Source organism: Cydia amplana, chromosome 1, assembly GCF_948474715.1.
Source record: "Cydia amplana chromosome 1, ilCydAmpl1.1, whole genome shotgun sequence".
NCBI lineage: Eukaryota > Metazoa > Arthropoda > Insecta > Lepidoptera > Tortricidae > Cydia > Cydia amplana.
This window is the reverse complement of record NC_086069.1, coordinates 16012265-16033327: the sequence shown is the minus strand read 5'-3', so window position 1 is coordinate 16033327 and position 21063 is coordinate 16012265. Positions and strand designations below refer to the sequence as shown.

The following is a 21063-nucleotide window of genomic DNA, read 5'->3' as shown; positions in this document are numbered from 1 at the left end:
CTCTACACAACTCTACAGTAACGGCCTTACCATACGTCACCAACAATCGCATACAGTATGCAATACATTGCGGTATTTGATCGATCGATGGAATTCGTTACTCCTACTTATGCTGGCCACATACGTAACGATAAATCGTTGCGATAAAACTGTACAGTCCGACTGTGCAGATAAATCGAACCGTGTGTATGACAAATCGTACGATAAATCGTTGATCGGTGGCAGTTGCAAATTATATTAGAAAAATCGTTGTCGATGCGTTTGCACAGTTTTATCGTTGCGTGTGGATGGCGATCGGTCATTTCGGCAGTACTTCATGTAGCTTGCTTGTGTGCGCACGTTCGTTCCTCAAGTAAATAATGAAAAATATGAAAATGAATCCATATTTCTCTTGGTCACGGCATCACGCGTGAACGGCTGGACCAATTTCGCTAATTCTTTTTGTCTTAAAATTGGTCAAGCAGATCTTGTCAGTAGAAAAAGGCGGCAAATTTGAAAAATGTAGGCGCAAAGGGACTTCGTCTCATAGAAAATTTGAATTTCGCGCCTTTTTCTACTGAATAGATTTGCTTTACTGTCTATATGTTAGTTATTGTCAGGAGAAGTTTCTTATAACAGAAAAAAAATAAGAAAGTTGCGCGGAACATTAGAAAATTTAAGAAAACTTAACTACCATATTAACTTTCATGACATGGATAACATGTTTCTTGCGTGAGCTTCTGCGGAGAACTGACGATCGACGCCGATATCGGAGGCGTGTGGAGGCACTAGGAACGTTCGATTTATCTGCACAGTCGGACTGCACAGTTTAATCGCTACGATTTATAGTTACGTGTGTAGCCGGCATTAGCCGGCAATTATTTAAAATCGGATGCAATTTGTTGCAACGTCTGTAAATGCCTTAACTATAGTCGGAAATGTGTTGTGTTGATAGTAGACCCCTTAACCTTAAGTAAAATTTTGTCTATTGTTTAGTTTAGGTGCAGAAAGAATTGTCAAATGCGGCGTATATGAGTTTTAAAGAAAGTCTGAAATTTGGTTGAAATAAAAGAAAATGTGGTTTAGAGGCGGTCGGGAGAAAGTAGAATAAATTGCAGTTCCTGTTCCTTATATTTAAGCTTTATTTATAATGTTACGACTACTCTGTATATTTTTATTAGCGACCGTCAAAGTTTCACTCTGCTTTTCCGATGTTGGGAAATGGGACTTACCGCTGAGTGGGGTGAGCATTGGTTAATTTATTGTATTTATGCTATTAAACGGTAAGTTACATTTTCAAGATGATGGAGCGGTGTATAAGAATGTTCATAGGCATCGATTTTTGGGCGTACAACAGATACAATTTGTGTCGTGTTTCAAGTGCCTGCCTGACTCATATCATAACTCAATACGCATAATAAACGTTTTAATGTCTATTATCGGTTACAAGGAAGTTGTAGCCCAAACGAATGTCAGTAAATTTTAATGATTCATACGGCCACAGGTAATCATTTCATCAAATTAAATGCAGGTAAATCTAAATTCTTCATAGTGTTGACTACAGGAGCCATTTTATCTGTTGCAGGAATTATGCCAGTTTACGCTGGCAAAATCATTATTTAAAGATTCCAGAGTCATAGTAACAAGTAAGTTATAATAATGTTGTAAGTTTTACTATGAATAGTTGATCAATATTGGCATAATTTATCATAGGTATCATAGGTAGGTATGGCGATAAGCTAAGGGATTATTAATTAGATCTATTCTTTAGATCAGCGGTCGGCAACCCGCGGCCCGAGCGCCGCATGCGGCCCGTGAACCTGTCACTTGCGGCCCGCGAGCCTCCCTGGCTATTTTGTATGTAATATTGACAAACAATAATGTCTGACAAAGTCATAAAAATTAACAAAGTGCGGCCCGCGTCACCTACGTTAGCTACTATGTGGCCCTTGGCTGCAAAAAGGTTGCCGACCGCTGCTTTAGATGGACACTTTTTGCCATCTCTATGTTAAGAGTGATGGAAATAACATGTATTATCTTTCTCTGTCCCTCTAAGGAGGAAGAATCCAGCAACTGCCTGAAAATGACACAGTACAATGATTACTTACTCATTTCAAATCTTGTACCTAATAAATTTTCTAGGAGTTGCGACTTCAAAATCATTGATATAAAAACCATTAGGTATATTTTTCTACTTTATTTTGATCAATTTATTGAATTTATATCTAGCACTGATATTTATAAAATTAAGATTAAGTATTTAAGAAATACTTTGTATGACAAACAAAATATATGTGGCTAAATAGGTTTAGGTTTAAGATCATTTATTCTCATAAGAATTTTACAATTCACTTGACGAGATAAATACAGAACAGTATATTAAATTTCGTTTAGAGCGCACAAATACATAAATACTTAATTTAACTTAACTAAAACAGGTAGTTTTACAATAGTCCTTATAATAACCGACCGCCCGCCAGGCGGGCAGCGGTAATGCACAGTATCTATGCAAAACAAGTTTACAATTGGGTACACGGAAAGGTTAAAACTAGATGCGGCATGCATACGCTGAGCGTAGTTTACAGTATAACATGGTAAGTTGCGTTAGGTCTAAGGATGTATTTTAAATACATAATATTATTATGTTATTAAGATACAATAACATAATAATATATAATATAAATTTTGTTTATTGAATGGTATATTTTATGGCTGTTATTTGTAGCGATAAGTTTAATTGAAGAAAATTTAAATAAGTAAATATTTGATACTTTTACATATAACGATACTTTAACTTTTAAGCGTAACACCTAGAAATTCTTTAAAACGTGAATTTTAAGCAAGGATTTAAAATGGGACATTGATTTTGTTTCTTTAATAACTCTAGGAAGTTTGTTAAACAATTGAGCACCTTCGTATAATATACTTTTGCGACCGTAGTTTGTTCGCGATGGACGTAAAATTAAGTCATTGGCATTGCGTAATTTCATTCTTTGCACATGGTGTTTCCTAGTGAAGTTTAATTGAGTTCGTATATCGTTCTTAAGTATTTTTCTTACTAGTAGGCAATTGTAGTACACGTAGGTTTGATTTATATTCATGAGTTTCGTTTCGGTATATAAGGCTTTTGTTGGAGTTAGATAATGATATTGAAATAGCACTTTAACGAGTTTATTCTGGGCAATTTGAAGTGCTTCGAGATTCGTTTTAGCGGCAGTACCCCACACTTCAATTAAATAGTCTATGTGCGGTTTTATAAGCGAGTTATATATGGTGTACCGTACTTGAGTTGGAATATTTTTGGCAAAGCTCCGCAAGGCCCCGGTTAATGACGTCAGTTTAGATTTTACCTTATCAATATGTGGCTTCCAATTTAAGTTTTTATCCAGTATTAATCCTAGATATTTTTCCTTTTCCACTTTTTGAATGGCTACGTTGTTTATTTTGAGAGGTTGAAATTCCGGTATTTTTTTATTTTTGGCTGCAAAAATGATATAGTTTGTTTTTGAGATGTTGATAGTTAATAGATTGCATTGAAACCATGTGTTTAATAAGTCTAGATCATTTTGCGCATCATTTATAACACTGCTGATAGAGTTTCCAAAATAAAAAAGGCTTGTATCGTCTGCATATAGTGTAATGTCACCTTTAAGGTCAAGTTCGTTTATGTTATTAATGTAAATTAGGAATAGTAACGGTCCTAAAATTGAGCCTTGAGGAACGCCGCATGTTATCGGTTTTTCCTCGCTTTGATGATTTTGAATTTTGACTATTTGGTGTCGATTTTTGAGGTATGATTTAAGTATATCTAATGCAGTACCAGCAATACCTAACGCTCGTAGTTTTTGTAATAGCAGGCTGTGACTGACGGTATCAAATGCTTTTTTTAAGTCTATGAAGATGCCCAAATGGAAACAATATAGGTCTAAAAATGGCTCCTGCAGGATGAATTGTTAGATTGATAAGTGCAGCAATGAAGCCCTGCAGTCTCCTGTAGCATCCTGAGTGCCAGTACCCTACGGATCAGGGCTCTAGGTCTAGACAATGATTGGAATAAAATTATATTAAGTTATATCTGACTTTTTTCTCATTTTTCAGTTGCCTGTGACAATGTGGACTCTAATCTGACTATATCTTACCGTTGGGAGCAAAGCTCTTGCTCTCCTGACTACTTCCATTATTTTGAAAAGGTATAAACACTCTTTATGGTAAAACTCAATGGAGCAGGGTCCTTAGAGATAATTGTTCCATTGTTAGTGCAATTTGTATTTGAGGATGGTTAATTTTATAATAAAATAATTTCCTCCTTTTCATTTCTTTTAGGTTAAATAGGTTTTCACACATAAGCAACAAATTTTAAGCCGCCTCCAGTTATGAGATTTATTAATTATTATTACAACCTTAATAACTATCAGACTTCGTTGCTTGATCAAGCTTTAAAACAACAGTATATCTTTCGCTGAATTGAAGTGATGTATTGAAGTTTGACGCTTGAAAAACTTCATTACAGGTATTTTTAATATTGCTTTTTGACAATATTGTATGTTCCAGCGTATTGTAGTATGCACAAAGCCCCCCAGCGATGTGGGCAACAGAACAATGCTTCCCCATGCCAATGGCGAACGCAGGATCGCGTGTCCAAGCAAGCACTCCATACCTATTCCAGATGACGACGCTATTCTCAAAGCCGATGGCAAGAAAGAGGCTGGGATCACCGCACAATCTGTGAGTACATCTACTGGCTGGCATTCTGCTACACTGAATATCAGTGATATGTTTTTGTTTTTATTTTAATTGTGCAGTGTAATGGCTTGATGGTCGGGGAGAGGAGGCTGACCAACCTTCGCTTCGCCGACGATATAGTCTTGTTTTCCTCAACTTCATCCGAGTTACGTCATATGCTAGAAGACCTTAGCAACGCAAGCCTCGAGGTTGGACTGAAGATGAATATGTTAAAGAACAAGGTCATGACTAACAGCACAAAACGTGGGATTGAGATAAACGGAGAACACATCGCATATGTCCAAGAATACCTTTATCTTGGCCAAATAGTCTCTTTCCAGGTGCGACAGGAGAAAGAAGTCCAAAGACGCACCGAAAACGCCTGGAAGAGCTATTGGTCAATGAAACACCTGATGAAGGAAAACCTACCTCTATCACTCAAGCGTAGGCTCATGGACATGTGCGTACTTCCAGTTCTCACCTACGGTGCTCAGACCTGGTCTTTGACGGAAGCTCAGAAGTCCAAACTCGGGGTTTGCCAGAGAGCTATGGAGCGCAGCATATTAGGTGTAAAATTAAGGGATCGAGTCCGAAACACCACGCTGCGCTCTAAGACTCGAATAATGGACGTAGCTCGGAAAACAGCTAAGTTAAAATGGGACTGGGCTGGTCATGTCTGCCGAATGCCGGACGACTTGTGGGCCAAGTTAACCACAGAGTGGGAGCCCCACGAGTCTAACCGGGGAGCCGGCAGGCCTCGTCGGCGATGGCGGGATAACTTGGACTCCTTCTTGAGAGGCTGGCCAGATATTGCACTAAATAGAGACGAGTGGAGGAAGAGGGGGGAGGCCTTTGCCCAGCAGTGGGACACAGGGCTCTTAATAAATAATAATAATAATAATAATAAATGGTTGGATCAAGGGTCAGATGCAGAAGGCGGTGATCTTGGACACGGCGCGGATAGTCCGTCGGTTCCTCTCTCTGCAGCCCTGACCACCGGCAGCTTGGGCCTTGCCCCGCTGCTGGCGGCACCCTAGGTTAGGTTTTTTTATAATATGTTTATAAGTATTTTGTATTGTTTTTGTAAGTGTTTTTGTATTTTATTTTTATATCCATATTATAAATTAACCTAACTTAAGATGATAAATAAATAAAGAGAATAATAATAATGGCATTAGTTAATTGATTACAATCATTAAGCACCTATAACTATAATTTGTTAATATTTATGAATTTACAACTATATATTTCGAAGTTTAAAACTCAATAATAACTGTAGCTACACATTTTATACTACAGCCAGCCTATTATGGATAGCTTTATCCATCTTTATCCACGTGATAAAATAACTGTCACTGTTTAACACCGTGGGAAAGAAAGTGACGGACACCGTTTTATCACGCTGTCACGTAGACAAGAACGACCATCATATCCGTACTGGTGACTATAAAGGCGAAACAAGGAAGTTATTATCAACCGTTGAGGAAATTAGTTAAAATTGGTATCATAAGGTGTTATTTATGTTGCTAGGAAGTAATTCATTAATTATTAAAATGTTTTTTTAGCATATAAATATTTTGCATGTGATGCATTTATTTATACCTACTACAATCAGCAGCAGAAGCTGCTAAGCGGGCGAGGTGTTCAAAATTACCTTGACGCGCTCTTATTTTCGTAACAATAAAGTCGCGTCAAGATCATTTTGAACACCTCGCCCGCGTAACGACTATTGCTGCTGACTGTACAATTGTCTTTTACAGAAATTCCCCCCATTTATCACAGTGGATAAGGAGGGTATCTACATTTTAAGCATGGCGGTGCTAAGTACGACTAAGTTTAACGGCACGGTGCATGTCGAGATGGTGTCTGGCACAAGTTATCTATCTGCTGCCATCTACCCCTTATTACCGGTACGTAATACCACAGAAGTTATAAAACATATGGTAATGTTATTAGTGTTATTACCTACCTACTACTTATAAAACTACTTATTACTACTACTATAACGCCCCCTGGCAGTAAATGTAAACAATATGGGGTGTTTTTCAACCCTTAGCCAAATTATATTGAGTTAATTTTACTTTGGGACCAACACCAACATTGAGAAAGTTTTTTTGGTTTTCCCATAGTAAACATTAACATCTGTAGTTCTGTACAGCCAAAATGTATAAAATAGCCATTTTTTTAGAAATAAAGGAACAGCACTCATTATCTTACTTAACTCTTATGGTAGATGTCGCTAGGCGCTTCCCTAATGCGCATATGAAGGATATGGTTGTAATATTCGCTGTCCTTGAGTGACTGCTCGGCCACGACATTGAGCGACTTCCGACGGCGGAAGCGACAACCATAGGTGGGAACGAAAGGTCCGATCGCTGTCTCGCTCCAACCTATGGTTATCGCTGCCGCCGTCGCAAGTCGCTCAATGTCGTGGCCGAGCCGTAAGTCTCGGTAGCTCTGTTGGCAGAGCGATGGGCTGGTATCCTAGACCGCGAGTTTGAGTCTCCAGTGAGTTTCCACTTTCCCTTTATTTCTAAGCATTGTGGTATCAATTAGCAAAATTAATTTAGCAATTTTTTTCTTGCAAATACAAGTTTGGTCACATAGTAAAAGGAACTCAGTATGATCTATGTAAAGTTTATACACCTCGCAAAATATGGCTAATGGCTGAAAAAACACCCTGTATAATTTAAAGACCATTGCGCTCTTGAGTTAGGGTCGGTTGCACCAAACTGTTCGTATTGTTAAAGAGTTCTTAAAATTTTTATGTATTGAAAGTTTCATAGTAAAGCGCCGGGGCGCGCCGGCTGACGTTGATCAGTCTGTCAAATGTGGTTGGTGCAACTGGCCCTTATTCGTCAACATGCATTAACAGTTTTTTAAATTGTCAGTTCTTCGGCGTGATGTGCGCCGTGTACACGGTGCTGTGCGCGGGCTGGCTCACCGTGTGCGCGCTGCAGTGGCGCGACCTGCTGCGCATCCAGTACTGGATCGGCGGCGTGGCCCTGCTCGGCATGGTGGAGAGCGCCACCTACTACGCGGTCTACTCCTCCATAGACCGCACCGGGTGAGTACGAGGGTACTTACCCGACCTGCAGCATCCAGTACTGGATCGGCGGCGTGGCCCTGCTCGGCATGGTGGAGAGCGCCACCTACTACGCGGTCTACTCCTCCATAGACCGCACCGGGTGAGTACGAGGGTACTTACCCGACCTGCAGCATCCAGTACTGGATCGGCGGCGTGGCCCTGCTCGGCATGGTGGAGAGCGCCACCTACTACGCGGTCTACTCCTCCATAGACCGCACCGGGTGAGTACGAGGGTACTTACCCGACCTGCAGCATCCAGTACTGGATCGGCGGCGTGGCCCTGCTCGGCATGGTGGAGAGCGCCACCTACTACGCGGTCTACTCCTCCATAGACCGTACCGGGTGAGTACATGGGTACCTACTTACCCGACCTGCAGCATCCAGTACTGGATCGGCGGCGTGGCCCTGCTCGGCATGGTGGAGAGCGCCACCTACTACGCGGTCTACTCCTCCATAGACCGTACCGGGTGAGTACATGGGTACCTACTTACCCGACCTGCAGCATCCAGTACTGGATCGGCGGCGTGGCCCTGCTCGGCATGGTGGAGAGCGCCACCTACTACGCGGTCTACTCCTCCATAGACCGTACCGGGTGAGTACATGGGTACCTACTTACCCGACCTGCAGCATCCAGTACTGGATCGGCGGCATGGCCCTGCTCGGCATGGTGGAGAGCGCCACCTACTACGCGGTCTACTCCTCCATAGACCGCACCGGGTGAGTACGAGGGTACTTACCCGACCTGCAGCATCCAGTACTGGATCGGCGGCGTGGCCCTGCTCGGCATGGTGGAGAGCGCCACCTACTACGCGGTCTACTCCTCCATAGACCGCACCGGGTGAATACACGCGGGTACTTTATTGGGCCCAAAAAGTTCACATACCTGCGGGCATGAATGCTCTGCCATCACTTTTTGTCAATAGGTAATAATAATGTAAAATAAATAATCGTTTAAATGATACGGTACTATCTCAAGTGGCTGCCAGCCAGTGCCACCCAGGCCAGGCCATCACATTGTAAAAAATCCGTTAATCCGTTTTTGTGTGATCCCGAGGAGGGAACAAATAAATAAACATCCAATTAAAATGGAAAATAAGGTTTTACATTTATATAATACCCAATGAACGTGGAATATGTGTATTTAATTACACAAACGGGTCTACCGCGATATAATATGAAATGAAATTATATCGCGGTAGACCCGTCTGTGTATGATGTGTACAAAACGCGAGAGTTTAAAGTGTTATGTAGAATATAATTATGTACCTAATGAATGTATGTTTGTGCAGATACTTTAACGCGGAGGCGTACATGTTCGCGGAGTGGATGTCGGTGGCGAAGCGCGCGCTGGCCCGCATGCTCGTCATCATCGTGTCGCTCGGCTTCGGCATCGTCAAGTGAGTCTACTCTATTATAAACACGCTCTCTCTACTCCAGCACTTTAAGGGCTCATTTAGACGGCGTTCGAACTCGCATGCGATTTTAGTTACATTGCGGACTGTTGTTGGTTACGTCCAATTCAACCGACCGATCAAAACCCGCAATGTAATGAAACTCGCATGCGAGTTCTGGCATCGTCTAAATGAGCCCTAATTTGTCGAATGAATGACTGTGATATCTAAATCGACTTCATTTGAGTGTTGTGCTGAGCACAGAATAAATAATAGCGTGTTTACGTCAGATATGACCGCTAGGTAGCGTAGCGGTGCGCGGAAACTACTATGGCTAGACACCAAAATTGGTATGGGCCGCATGTACTTGTAGGTACTTGTAGCGACGCGACGCAATCGCGGAGTGAGCTACGCCTGGCTGAAGTCTCTTTGATTATAGGATCATAAGATTAGCAGACATCTTATGAATAAGGCCTTCGAAATCTTGAAGTCGTTTAAAAAGAAGAACACTAATTTTAAAATTTCTTCATTATGACATGTTTTTGTGTACTTGACTTCAAATGTATTGCCGATAGTTATGCTAGTGTGTATAACATAAGCGATGCGCTCCCTATCCTGGGAGAAGCGGTCGCTGCGCCTCGCCATCACTATCGACTCGTTCATCTCAAGGGCAACACCGGTGTGGCGTGAGGGTAGAGACGTGTCACTGGACTTTAAACGTATAGCCAACTCGCCACTAATGTTTCTTAGTATAGTTATGTGGATAGGTGCCACAGCAGTGGTGAGTGAGCTTTGGGGGAAATGACCGAACGGGATAGTCTTATGTATTTACTCGTACCTTCAGAGGTACCGCCTACCGCGAACCACGTTCGACGTGTTACCTCTCTGTCACACTTACGTACGAATTGTGTGTTGTGTGGCAGGCCGCGGCTGGGGCCGGCGCTGCAGCGCGTGGTGGGCACGGGCGTGCTGTGGGGCGTGCTGGCCGCCATCGAGGCCTGGCTGAGGCTACACCACAAGGTATTTACATACTCAAATTTATCACATATACTAAGAAAAAGGTACTCCTATAAAAAACGTTTTGCCAGGTGGCATATTGACATACAATCTTTGAAGAAATTTTACAGATAAGTTATCTTAAAATTTCATTGTTTATTTTAAGCTTTTATCGCTGAATTTACTGTTGATTTCAATGAAGTAGATTCTAACAAACCCAAACTCAATAAAGTTACGTTGTTTTATCTCTCCCTCATCAGACCAGAGGGGCTACCGCGAAAACCGAAATTCGCAAATTGCGGGGATCTTTCTCATTTACTCCAATGAAGGCGTAATTAGAGTGACAGAGAAAAATGCCCGCAATTTGCGAATTTCGATTTTTGCGGTAGGCCCCCAGTTTGTGATTTCATCACAATATTGCATTATCACCTGTTTTTTATAAGAATGCCAAATGACAAATACGAGTAAGTGATCGAAAAATGGTTTCCTAATTTTGAAGACGACTTATAATATATATGATGTATTATATTATAATATAAGTTGTTGTTCGCAGGCTGATGACTCGAACCGCGACTTGCTCCTATCTGAAGCCCCCATGTCGCTCCTGGACAGTGCCATCTGCTGGTGGGTGTTCGTTTCGCTCGCACACACCATGCGCACGCTGCAACTGAGGAGGTCAGTACTATGTACTAAGCTAGTTTTGTTACGGTTCGATTTGTCGCTCTATCGCGTAAAAACGGATTTGGATGCGACCTGTCTGGAAAAAACATGGTATTTTTGTTATCTTGGCATGAATCCCCTAATAAAGTTAGTGAAACAGGGGTTGAAATTTAGTGCAAGTTTAGGTTAGGGGGTAGGAGTGGTAATTTTTAAGCAAAAGTAACGACCGGTAGCGAAACCCAGCGATCGTAAACTTAGGTGTATACCTAAGTTTACGATCGCTGATTTTTTCCCTAGATTTGTTGAAATGGGTTAAAACGGCTGGTATTCTTTTAATAAACCATCACGAATATTATAATATAGGGCAACATAAAAACATTTTTTTATACAACAAGAAAATTACATAATAGGTACTTACATGCAGAAGGCTTTATTGAAATTCACCTTTTATTTTCCGACAACTTACGATCGCGCTTTCAAGTGGCAAATACACTTTTGTGAAACAAAAAAAAAAAGTAGGTACCCATACAAAATCAAATTACAGGTTTCGCCCGAGTGTTTCATTGGTGCATGTAAGAGTTGTTTTATTTTATTAATTAAGTTGAAAACATTACAGTATTCCACCTAGTCATGGCAGCAGATAATAGTTAGCAGCTATTTAATAATTGATCGTGTACAGTGTACACTATGTATAGGCACCTATTTATTTGGCTCGTAAACCCATACGCATAAAAAATCTGGGTATGTAAGTATCCTTTTTCCCTACGCTAGTTTCTACTGCCACGTTTCACAGGCCACCAATTTGACAATTATCTCTCATGTTATTGACAATTCGCTTTACATTTCTGCGCCAGCATGTAACGAAGGTCGCTGGGTTCCCTAATTGTCATTCTCAGGCGACAATTGTCAAATTGGTGACCCAGGCCAGGTCACACACTGTATATATTTTTGTTTTTAGGAACACAATCAAGCTCTCGTTGTATCGGCATTTCACGAACACGCTGATCTTCGCCGTAATATCCTCCGTGGTTTTCATGCTGTATTCCATTAAGGCGTTCCGAGTCCTCCCCTGCATCACTGTGAGTTTTATTTTGTATTTAAAATTATAATCTAAAAGAAACTTTGTATAGTAAGTTGTGTAAAATGTCTGTCGATCCCCAGGATTGGAAGGAGGTGTGGATGGACGAGGCGTACTGGCACATTCTGTTCGCGAGCGTGCTGACCGTAATCATGGTGCTGTGGCGGCCCACCAACAACAACCAGCGCTACGCGTTCACGCCGCTCCTCGACAACGCCGACGACGAGGATGATGGTAATTCATTACATACATTAGGTACATGTAGCTCCAAGGCTGGAGCAAGCAAAGCAAGCAAGGCAAGGCCGGCTGTCTTATTATTCGAACAGATTTTAGGGTTCCGTAGCCAAATGGCAAAAAACGGAACCCTTATAGATTCGTCATGTCTGTCTGTCTGTCCGTCCTTATGTCACAGCCACTTTTTTCCGAAACTATAAGAACTATACTGTTCAAACTTGGTAAGTAGATGTATTCTGTGAACCGCATTAAGATTTTCACACAAAAATAGAAAAAAAAAATTTTTTTGGGGCTTTCCCATACTTAGAACTGAAACTCAAAAAAAATTTTTTCATCAAACCCATACGTTTGGGGTATAGACCTTCATACAGGATAGGTCTTCAAAAATGATATTGAGGTTCCTAATATCATTTTTTTCTAAACTGAATAGTTTGCGCGAGAGACACTTCCAAAGTGGTAAAATGTGTGTCCCCCCCCCCCCCCTGTAACTTCTAAAATAAGAGAATGATAAAACTAAAAAAAATATATGATGTACATTACCATGCAAACTTCCACCGAAAATTGGTTTGAACAAGATCTAATAAGTAGTTTTTTTTTAATACGTCATAAATCCCCTAAATACGGAACCCTTCATGGGCGAGTCCGACTCGCACTTGGCCGCTTTTTTCTACAGTTGCCAGGCGTTTATGTACTGTGCAGTGTTTTGGTACTAACAGCAATAGGTACTCTTCAGTGGTCATCCATGAATTTTGTGTATCTGCTATAAAGTTTACAATTACTTGGTTGACCTTTTTGACGCCAATGACGGATATATCCGTCACGGACCACAGACTAGCAACATAGACCTAAATGCATAATGCATAAAGTTCAATTTAAGTTTTGACACTTCGGTGACGTGGCGTCTTAGTGACAGCTTGTTTTTGACTCGGCGTCGAAAAGGTTAATAGTGTGGACGTGGCACTATTTTGATGAGTTTAAATTGAATAAGTACTAGAAGCTGGATTAATTTCAATCATTTTCACCACATATTTCTAAATATATTTTTTTCTATTTAAGGATTTGGATTACATTACATTGACAAAATATAATACATATAAATCGACGTTAATTGGGTATGCAATTTACATTTTTGGGCGACAGTCTACTAACAGTTTTGAGATCCCAACATTTCCAACAATAGTTTGTGGTTCTTTGCGGATACTTAAACAGCCCACAGCTTACAAGTTTCATATACTATTAGAATAGGGATGTTGACATGAATCGCGAATATATAACATGTTATGTTTTTACCATAGCAGGGAATATTAGAACGCGGAAAATCATATTTTGCAAGTGTAAATATGCGTAATAAATTAATTAAAAATAATCAAAAGTATTTAAAATAATGCCCAGTATCACGTGACTGCAAACGCCAATCGGAGCGCGTGACGTAATCACAGTGGAATCACCAAAGACAAGTTATAAAACCTGCCTAAGTGTCTACAGATTATCGTACCGAAACGCGATCTTGGTGCGGTGCGGCGCACGAATCGATAGTGTGTAAGGTGGTGCGTTAAGGACGCAGCTATAAGTTAGAGCGAGAAAGAAGGTCGCTGTCCGATGCGGTAGTGTGTTAAGGCTTTAAAAACATTGTCAGTTGCCATATAATGAATTTAAAAAAATTACTGACAGCAGTTTGTTTAAAACATAGAATTAGATGAACAAGAACAACTGTCAATCTTCAAAAGTGTGACCAAAAATGAAATGCAAGTGTGTGCGTAAATTGTCTGTGTGAGATCAAATAGTGATGTCAAGTTACAACATATTAATAATCTGTCGATGTTTGATTGCTTTATCGACTACTTTTTCAAATGTGTTATTTTAAACGTAAAAATTCTACGACATTAAGACGTATAAATAACACTTGCACTGCGTGTGCTCTCAAAATCCTTGCAGATTTATCTTAATGTAACTCTTACTGTGTTGGAAAGTGAAGTTTAAATTTATTGCTAAACATGAGCACCTTCAAAAAGGTATAACATTCGTTATTATTTCAAGTCGGTTATAAAAGCTAATATCTTAATGATGTCTTGTGAAGAAATAATTACATAGCTATTAATATACCGACAAGTTATCGATACTGTCATATGAACATTTTGTCAAGCCCTAGCGTAAAGTAACAGATTAGGTTTTTACACAAAATATTTTAAATTATAGACTAATATGATAAAATATTAGCACACAAAGGAAGAAAAACTTATAATGAACTGTATAAACCGGCTTCTTACACTTTTTACGCTGTTAATTTGACAAAATATCGTTATGAAAATTTCGCTCGGAATATCATAAATCCTCTGAAATGTGTATTTGCTTGGATTATTTGGCCCTGTGACACTGCAACCCGGCACACTACACGACACCATCTTCACTGAATTACTTTATTTAATACTTTTCGTCCTAATCCGTGTATATTTTTCAATTTGAAAATTACCGTGATACGCTCTTGGCCGTCAGCGGCCGTCGTCAAACTCAAAAGTGGTTACGTTTTCTCATTGGTAGTCTGACTCTTTCGCACTCATGGGATGTTCATATACGCGATGGCTTCCCTTTCGCACACTTAAGCTGTCTGTCAAGCGCGAGCGCGGATTCTAGGTCTGTGGTTTAAAACGCCGTTACGTCATCAAGGTCACGTGACAGTTTGGAGCGTTTAGGCGCGAAATTTAAACACGAAACTTATTATACATGTTTTTTTATTCAAAATTAATGAATATATTTTTTTTTATATTTTTTTCTGTAATTATTACGTGTCTATCTACAAAATGAAACCAGTTCCAAAAAATTGTCAATATCCCTATTAAATGCCCCCATTTCTTTATCAGAAGAAGAAGAGCAGTTCGTGAACGACGCGTACGGCGTGAAGATGCGCGGCTCGACCGGCGGCGAGGACCGCGAGGCGCCCGAGCCGGCCGCCAACTCGCTCGACTCCGACCTGCGCTGGGTGGAGGAGAACATCCCCACCAGCACCCTACCCCTCCTCGACTCCGACGAGGAGATCATCAACACCAAGTTTGAGGTGTCCAAGATGCAGTAAACAAAGTTACTTAAATAAACGTGTAAAGTATTATAATCATATTTGTTTCTTTTTGCCTGACTTGACCTCTGACGACATAAAAGATCAGCAGCTGACACAAAGGTGCAATAAGAAATCGTTTTTATAGGAAGACCCTTCTAGCTTTAAAGCGATATTTAGTTTTAACAAGCCACATTTTACCTTTATTGCCCTGTAGCGTTTTTCGCTTGTGACTGCACCAACCCTAAAGCCCCGTCTCCATATCGCGCGGCAAGCTATCAAACATTGGCTCGCGCGGCAGCCGCGCGCAATGGATACCGGGCTGGCTCGCGAGCCAACTCGATCATTGGCTCGCTCGAACGCGCCGCGCGACGAACCATTCATTGTCGGTGTTTCGACGCGCGGCAAAGGAATGTTCGCGCGCAGTTAGGACGGGTGTGTATATATTTCAGTTGGCTCGCGCGGCCGCATACATGGATAATGAAAAGTGTCGTACTTTAATTAAATTATACGGCACTAAACAGTTTCCATGGAACAGTAAATGTAATGATTATCGCAACAGATCATTTTTCTATTTGGCTATACTTCGTTCCGAATAATTAATTTTTGTGATATAATGTGGTCGATCGTCGGATCGGCTGCCGCGCGCGGCGGCCGCGCTATAGATGGTGCCTAAATTGGCTCGCGAGCCAAAATACAGGTTTGCCGCGGTCGAACATTGCTCGCGCGGCCGCCGCGCGTAATGGAGACGCGGCTTTAGCTAAACACCCCTTTTCCGGGTTCCGTAGTAAATTAGGAAAAACCTTTGTTTCGCCATATCTGTCTTCGTGGTCTGTACGGCTTAGCTCGATAGTCGCTGATCGCTAGTACGTGGCTAGTACTATGGTACGGTAGGGCACACAGACAGATGTCATCTCAATACAATTTTGCGAGATTTGGCGTTGTAGGCTATAAAATGTATATATAGCCGTCGTGTTTGAAAAATACTATTGAACACTGAAATTTGTCATGATTATACTTGTATAATATATCAATAAATAACTGGTAAAATAAAAACTAGAAAAAATGTGTTTTAGGGTACCTTCCGCACACGTAAAGTCTGGATGCGTATTTTTTTATGGTTGCAATCTAGGCTATGCTAAGTAATAAGTATCTTATACAGGGTGGATTTTCTTTTTGGGTCAGTGAGGGCAGCTACCAGATCCCGTGCTGCTACGAGAAAACGGTCTAAGAAGACCTTCCCTCGATTTCAAATTAATGAAGATTGGCTTTTACAGATTTTGGAAAAAACATACAGGGTGCGAGAAAAAGGTCATTTTTGACAAACTTTTTTTTTGATGCCAATCGATCCCATTCCTATTAAGGATCAAAAGCTTGTATGGAACCAAAAAAAAATTTCCGGCTAGAAAAGCCACTAATCGAGGAAAACTTTTCCCATACAATTTGTATGAAAATGAAAACTTTTATTTTTCACATGCTGTTTTTGTATGCCAATCGATTCCATTCCTATCCAGTATCAATAGTTTCCTAGGGGTCAACTTACGGTAATGTACTAAAAAGCCACAAATTAATAAAAACTTTTTCCATACATTTACTATGGGGAAAATGTGAAATGTTATTCTCAATTTTCCAAAATCTGTAAAAGCCAATCTTCATTAATTTGAAATCGAGGGAAGGTCTTCTTAGACCGTTTTCTCGTAGCAGCGCGGGATCTGGTAGCTGCCCTCACTGACCCAAAAAGAAAATCCACCCTGTATAGCAATACACTACTACTATTACTTACTAGGAAAATAAACTACAACAATGTCTAGGAAAACATTTATTTGTACACGCACATTTTAAAATATATTCTCTTGTTCTTTAGACATGATCTTTGGTATATAAAATATAATATGGAATATGGCCACTGTTTTTATTATTAAGTGGAAGTGCTGATAAAATTCAGTCAAAATAAATGGAAACGATTACATTTTCTTAAATGAGTTAAAATTAATAAATATCTTGCTTAAAACTTATTCAACTACTAATATTAGGAATTTTCGATACACAACTTGGAAGTAATATATTCTGGAAAATCATCTTATGAATAAAATGGAAATGTTTAATTATTATCATAGTAAAAGTCGTAATCTTCAGGTTCATCAGGTATCTGTGGAGGGTCCTGTGGGATGTCAATGCCCTCTGCATCGAGTAGACGCACTTTTATATCCATTGACAATAAAGTTTCAAGATCATTTTCATATGATTTACTTGTCATCTTTTCCTTTAGTAGAGCATTAACTCCATCTGTCCAATAGTCAAATATCTGCTCATCTGGGGCCACAAAGTCTAGAGAAGTCACTTCAGCAGACTTGAGAATCAAGGAGAATGCCAAGCTTGGGTTTATTTTTCTTCCTCGCAAATCTTTCATGTGTGGGCAATCTTTTCCTGTTACAACACTCTTTATGTCTGCTACTGACAGTTTGTTACCAAGCTCTTCTAAACTTGGTGTGCTTTTTTCATCACAATCTCCATGATGGAGAACTTTGTGGTTGGGGGACAGTCTGACATACCAAAACTTATCTTTAACCCTCTGCCCTCTTGATGAATACTTTTTGAATCTAGTTCCTCCTACTAGTACTCCTAACCTTTGCTGTTGGATCAGATCAATAATTTCTGGGGTTATTTTTTCTTTTAGCTCAACAATAGGTCTGGCATGTGACTCCCAAACTTCTCGATTAGTTCTCTCAGTCTGCCAAATCTGTGTAATCTCTGCATAGGTCAGTTGGTTAACCTTCTGACGAAACTTGTCAAAACCTTCAGGCGAGATGGCCAGTGCCCTGCTGATCTGCTCTCTCACAACACTGGACACTTTTACAAAGTCCTCTGAGGTTGCTCTCATCTCCTTCCATGTTTTGTTTAGAAGTACTATGCAAATACAGAATAGTTCCTCAAAAGGATGGTCATGGGTGAAGAACATAGGGTGGTATGTTTGGCCCTGCTCACTTGGTGGCTCTCCAATGTGCAATATGTCACACAGCTGCTTCACAAGTTCAACACTGGTTTTACCAAATGGACATTCATGTTCATCAGCTCTGCAGCTGTTTTCTAAAACAATCTTTGTGTAGTCTTCGGGATAGTTTCTTGCAAAGTACAGCATACAGTCCAAGGCCAACATACCGGGTGGTGTTTCATTAAAATCTTTTATTGGATCAATCTCACATTTAAAACCAAGTTTCTTAAAGTCTTTTGAGAAGCTACCAAGCTGACGTCTCGTTGTAACTTCTATGTTGAAATTGTTATCATTTTCAAATGCAATTTTCCTTAGCTCTTTTATCTTTTCCTGTGATTCCTGTTCGTGTGAATCAGCTCTCTGTCTCATTTTGGGCTCTAGCAGGCCAAGTAAAAGTGTCTGTAGCACATACAGCTGGTGCGCCAGCTCTGTATCTTGTGCTTGAACAGCCAATACACCAACCAAATTGTCATAAATGACATTACGGACCTGTTTTGATGACAATGTTGCAGCAATAGTTTTTCTTTTAGTTAGATCAGCTTTGGCCAATATAGCGTTGATGAGAGCAATAGTATTTTGTTGAATTACTTTAACCTCATCTTGATTTGGGTTTTGCAATTGGGAGATCAAACTTGGAATGGTTATTTCTTTTTCAACATGGGAATTCTTTCCTGAACTGTTGAGAACAATATTCTCGAGAATAGACAAACAGGACTGAATGACTTTAGGATCTTGGGCAGTGCTTTGGTTACTGACAAAACTTGCCACTTTATTAATGAACTGATTCTCCAGTATATCCCAGGAAATAATACCATGGTCCATAAGCTCAACAAAAGTAACTAAAGCATGCTTGAGACAAGTGCCTTTGAATTTTCCGGACTCAATATTGCAAATAATTAAGGTCAAACCCTTTTTATTAATGAATTCAAGCGCGAAAGTGAGGTCACTGCTTAGGCTAGAGAGTTTAGTGAGAGCATTACCTTGCTCGATTTCATTCCCATTGTTAATTTTATACAGTATCTCCTGCACAGTTTTCGCTGGCGACTGTTCCAAACGTAGCACGGACCCGTTCTTGATCTCATTACGATTCTTCTCGGTGATGTAGTTCTGGTTGTTGCTCTCCGAGAACTGCAGCGCATAGTTATCGGGATCCGGGAGACCCCACGGCTTGCAAAGGAGCTGAATTATGCTTGATAAGGGTTGGCTTTGGTCGAATTCTATCAACTGAGGTACCTTATCGGGAGCATTTAGCATTTCCACCGCAATCTTAAGTATAGTCGAATCCCTCGTCGCTGAAGGCATCTTCAATGGTTTAGTAGACATTTATTTATCATTTGTCACGTACACAATACACGAAATGAGTATTTCAGATGCTCAAATGCTCACACCCCGTTGTCTCTCCCATTAAACTATGCAAGTGCATAGGGCAAGGCAATACGAAATAAAAGCAAGCAGGAAATGACAGGACATCGAATGACATTTTATGACAGTTCTTTTTTTAAAGGGTATCTAAAGTCTATTTTTTTATTCGGTAGACTGAAATGACAGTTAATAGTATGACCATGAAATGTCATTTCATACTATTAACTGTCATTTCAGTCTACCGAATAAAAAAATAGACTACACACCCATGGATAATCGCATACGTTTTGCGTTAAAGTCATAACACACAGCCGCACCGCACCGCGACCTTGGTGCGCAGCACCCATAAGAAAGAGATATCTGTTTCTCGCTCTCACTTATGGGTGCGGCGCACCGTGACCTTGAACGGCATTGCGGCATCTGATCAATCGATTCAGTTATAGTCTGGCAAACCCAATTTGGCTGTAAATAAGAAGAGAAATAACGATACTAGCTTAAGACAAAGACGGTATGATGAAATTGAAATGAGACAGTCCCTCGAATCGCGGCGCGAAGCCTCGATTCATGCACATGGTCTGGAGGCAGGGTTGGGCAGTATTTCAATTACATGTATTTGAAATACAAATTAGTATTTTGTATTTGTATTTCAAATACTACCTCAAAAGTATTTTGTATTTGGTATTTCAAATACTGCACTCACATGTATTTAGTATTTTGTATTTCAAATACTTCAAGCTTCAAAATACATTTCTATAAATACATTTTATTAAATTCTATAATCCTAAAATGTCTAATCTCTCGCACAAGCTGTGAGCCGACCGCGAACCTCCGATCCAGCCGAGATACAATTTTCATTGGCTGGATACTGGATCTATATTAGGTCAACTTCTGCGTGGAACTTTTCGTTTAAATCTAGGGGATAGGGTCATTGCAGTAGTTTCCGTCCATGCACTAGTTTTCGACGACTTGACGGATTATCTATATATATAAAATTGAAAAACCAGAACGGGATAAAAAACGAGGGAAAAAGCGAGATGGCGCCTTACAAATTTCTAAAAAAGTTTTTGACACGTTTCTCGAATACGACGCACGTATGATAAGAAAGAACTGTTCCAATCTATTATCTAAATATGAGAATAGAACTAGAGCATAAAAACTGTCGCTTTCGATGCGTATTTAATTTACAATAAGCAAAATAAATTTTCATAACAATCTTCATTTTACGACAATCGGCCATTTTCGGCAACTCTCGGTTGATTTCGTTTCGGTGGTGCTACAGACTAGACGAAATTATTCGTAAGTTAAAGTAACCTAAATTATGTTTGTCATGTTGGTATACAGTTATTTCGGAGTTTTTTTACACGAAGTAAAATAAAAGGTGCTGTCAACCTCAACCTCAGTCTATGCATATATTATACTACTCTTTGGTCTATGCCCATACGAGTGACTTATGCCATATATGACTTATCAATCAAAATAATATTATCATATTATTAATAATTTGTATTTTGT

General features: G+C 40.1%; 2 protein-coding genes across 2 annotated transcripts; one reads left to right on the top strand and one right to left on the bottom strand.

Annotated features, from left to right (window-relative positions):
- The first annotated feature begins 969 nt into the window (after positions 1-969).
- On the top strand, positions 970-15255 carry LOC134649035 (transmembrane protein 87A). The gene is made up of 12 exons (XM_063503739.1): positions 970-1222; positions 1565-1625; positions 4078-4169; positions 4531-4704; positions 6462-6611; positions 7593-7768; positions 9079-9186; positions 10104-10200; positions 10730-10851; positions 11795-11915; positions 11998-12148; positions 15007-15255. Exons 1-12 carry the CDS (start codon positions 1130-1132, stop codon positions 15216-15218), a joined length of 1557 nt encoding a protein of 518 aa, XP_063359809.1. The 5' UTR covers positions 970-1129; the 3' UTR covers positions 15219-15255.
- A 1746-nt stretch (positions 15256-17001) lies between these two features.
- Positions 17002-19645, bottom strand: LOC134649027 (engulfment and cell motility protein 1). Its single transcript, XM_063503728.1, has one exon. It carries the CDS (start codon positions 19510-19512, stop codon positions 17299-17301), a length of 2214 nt encoding a protein of 737 aa, XP_063359798.1. The 5' UTR covers positions 19513-19645; the 3' UTR covers positions 17002-17298.
- Positions 19646-21063: the final 1418 nt, after the last annotated feature.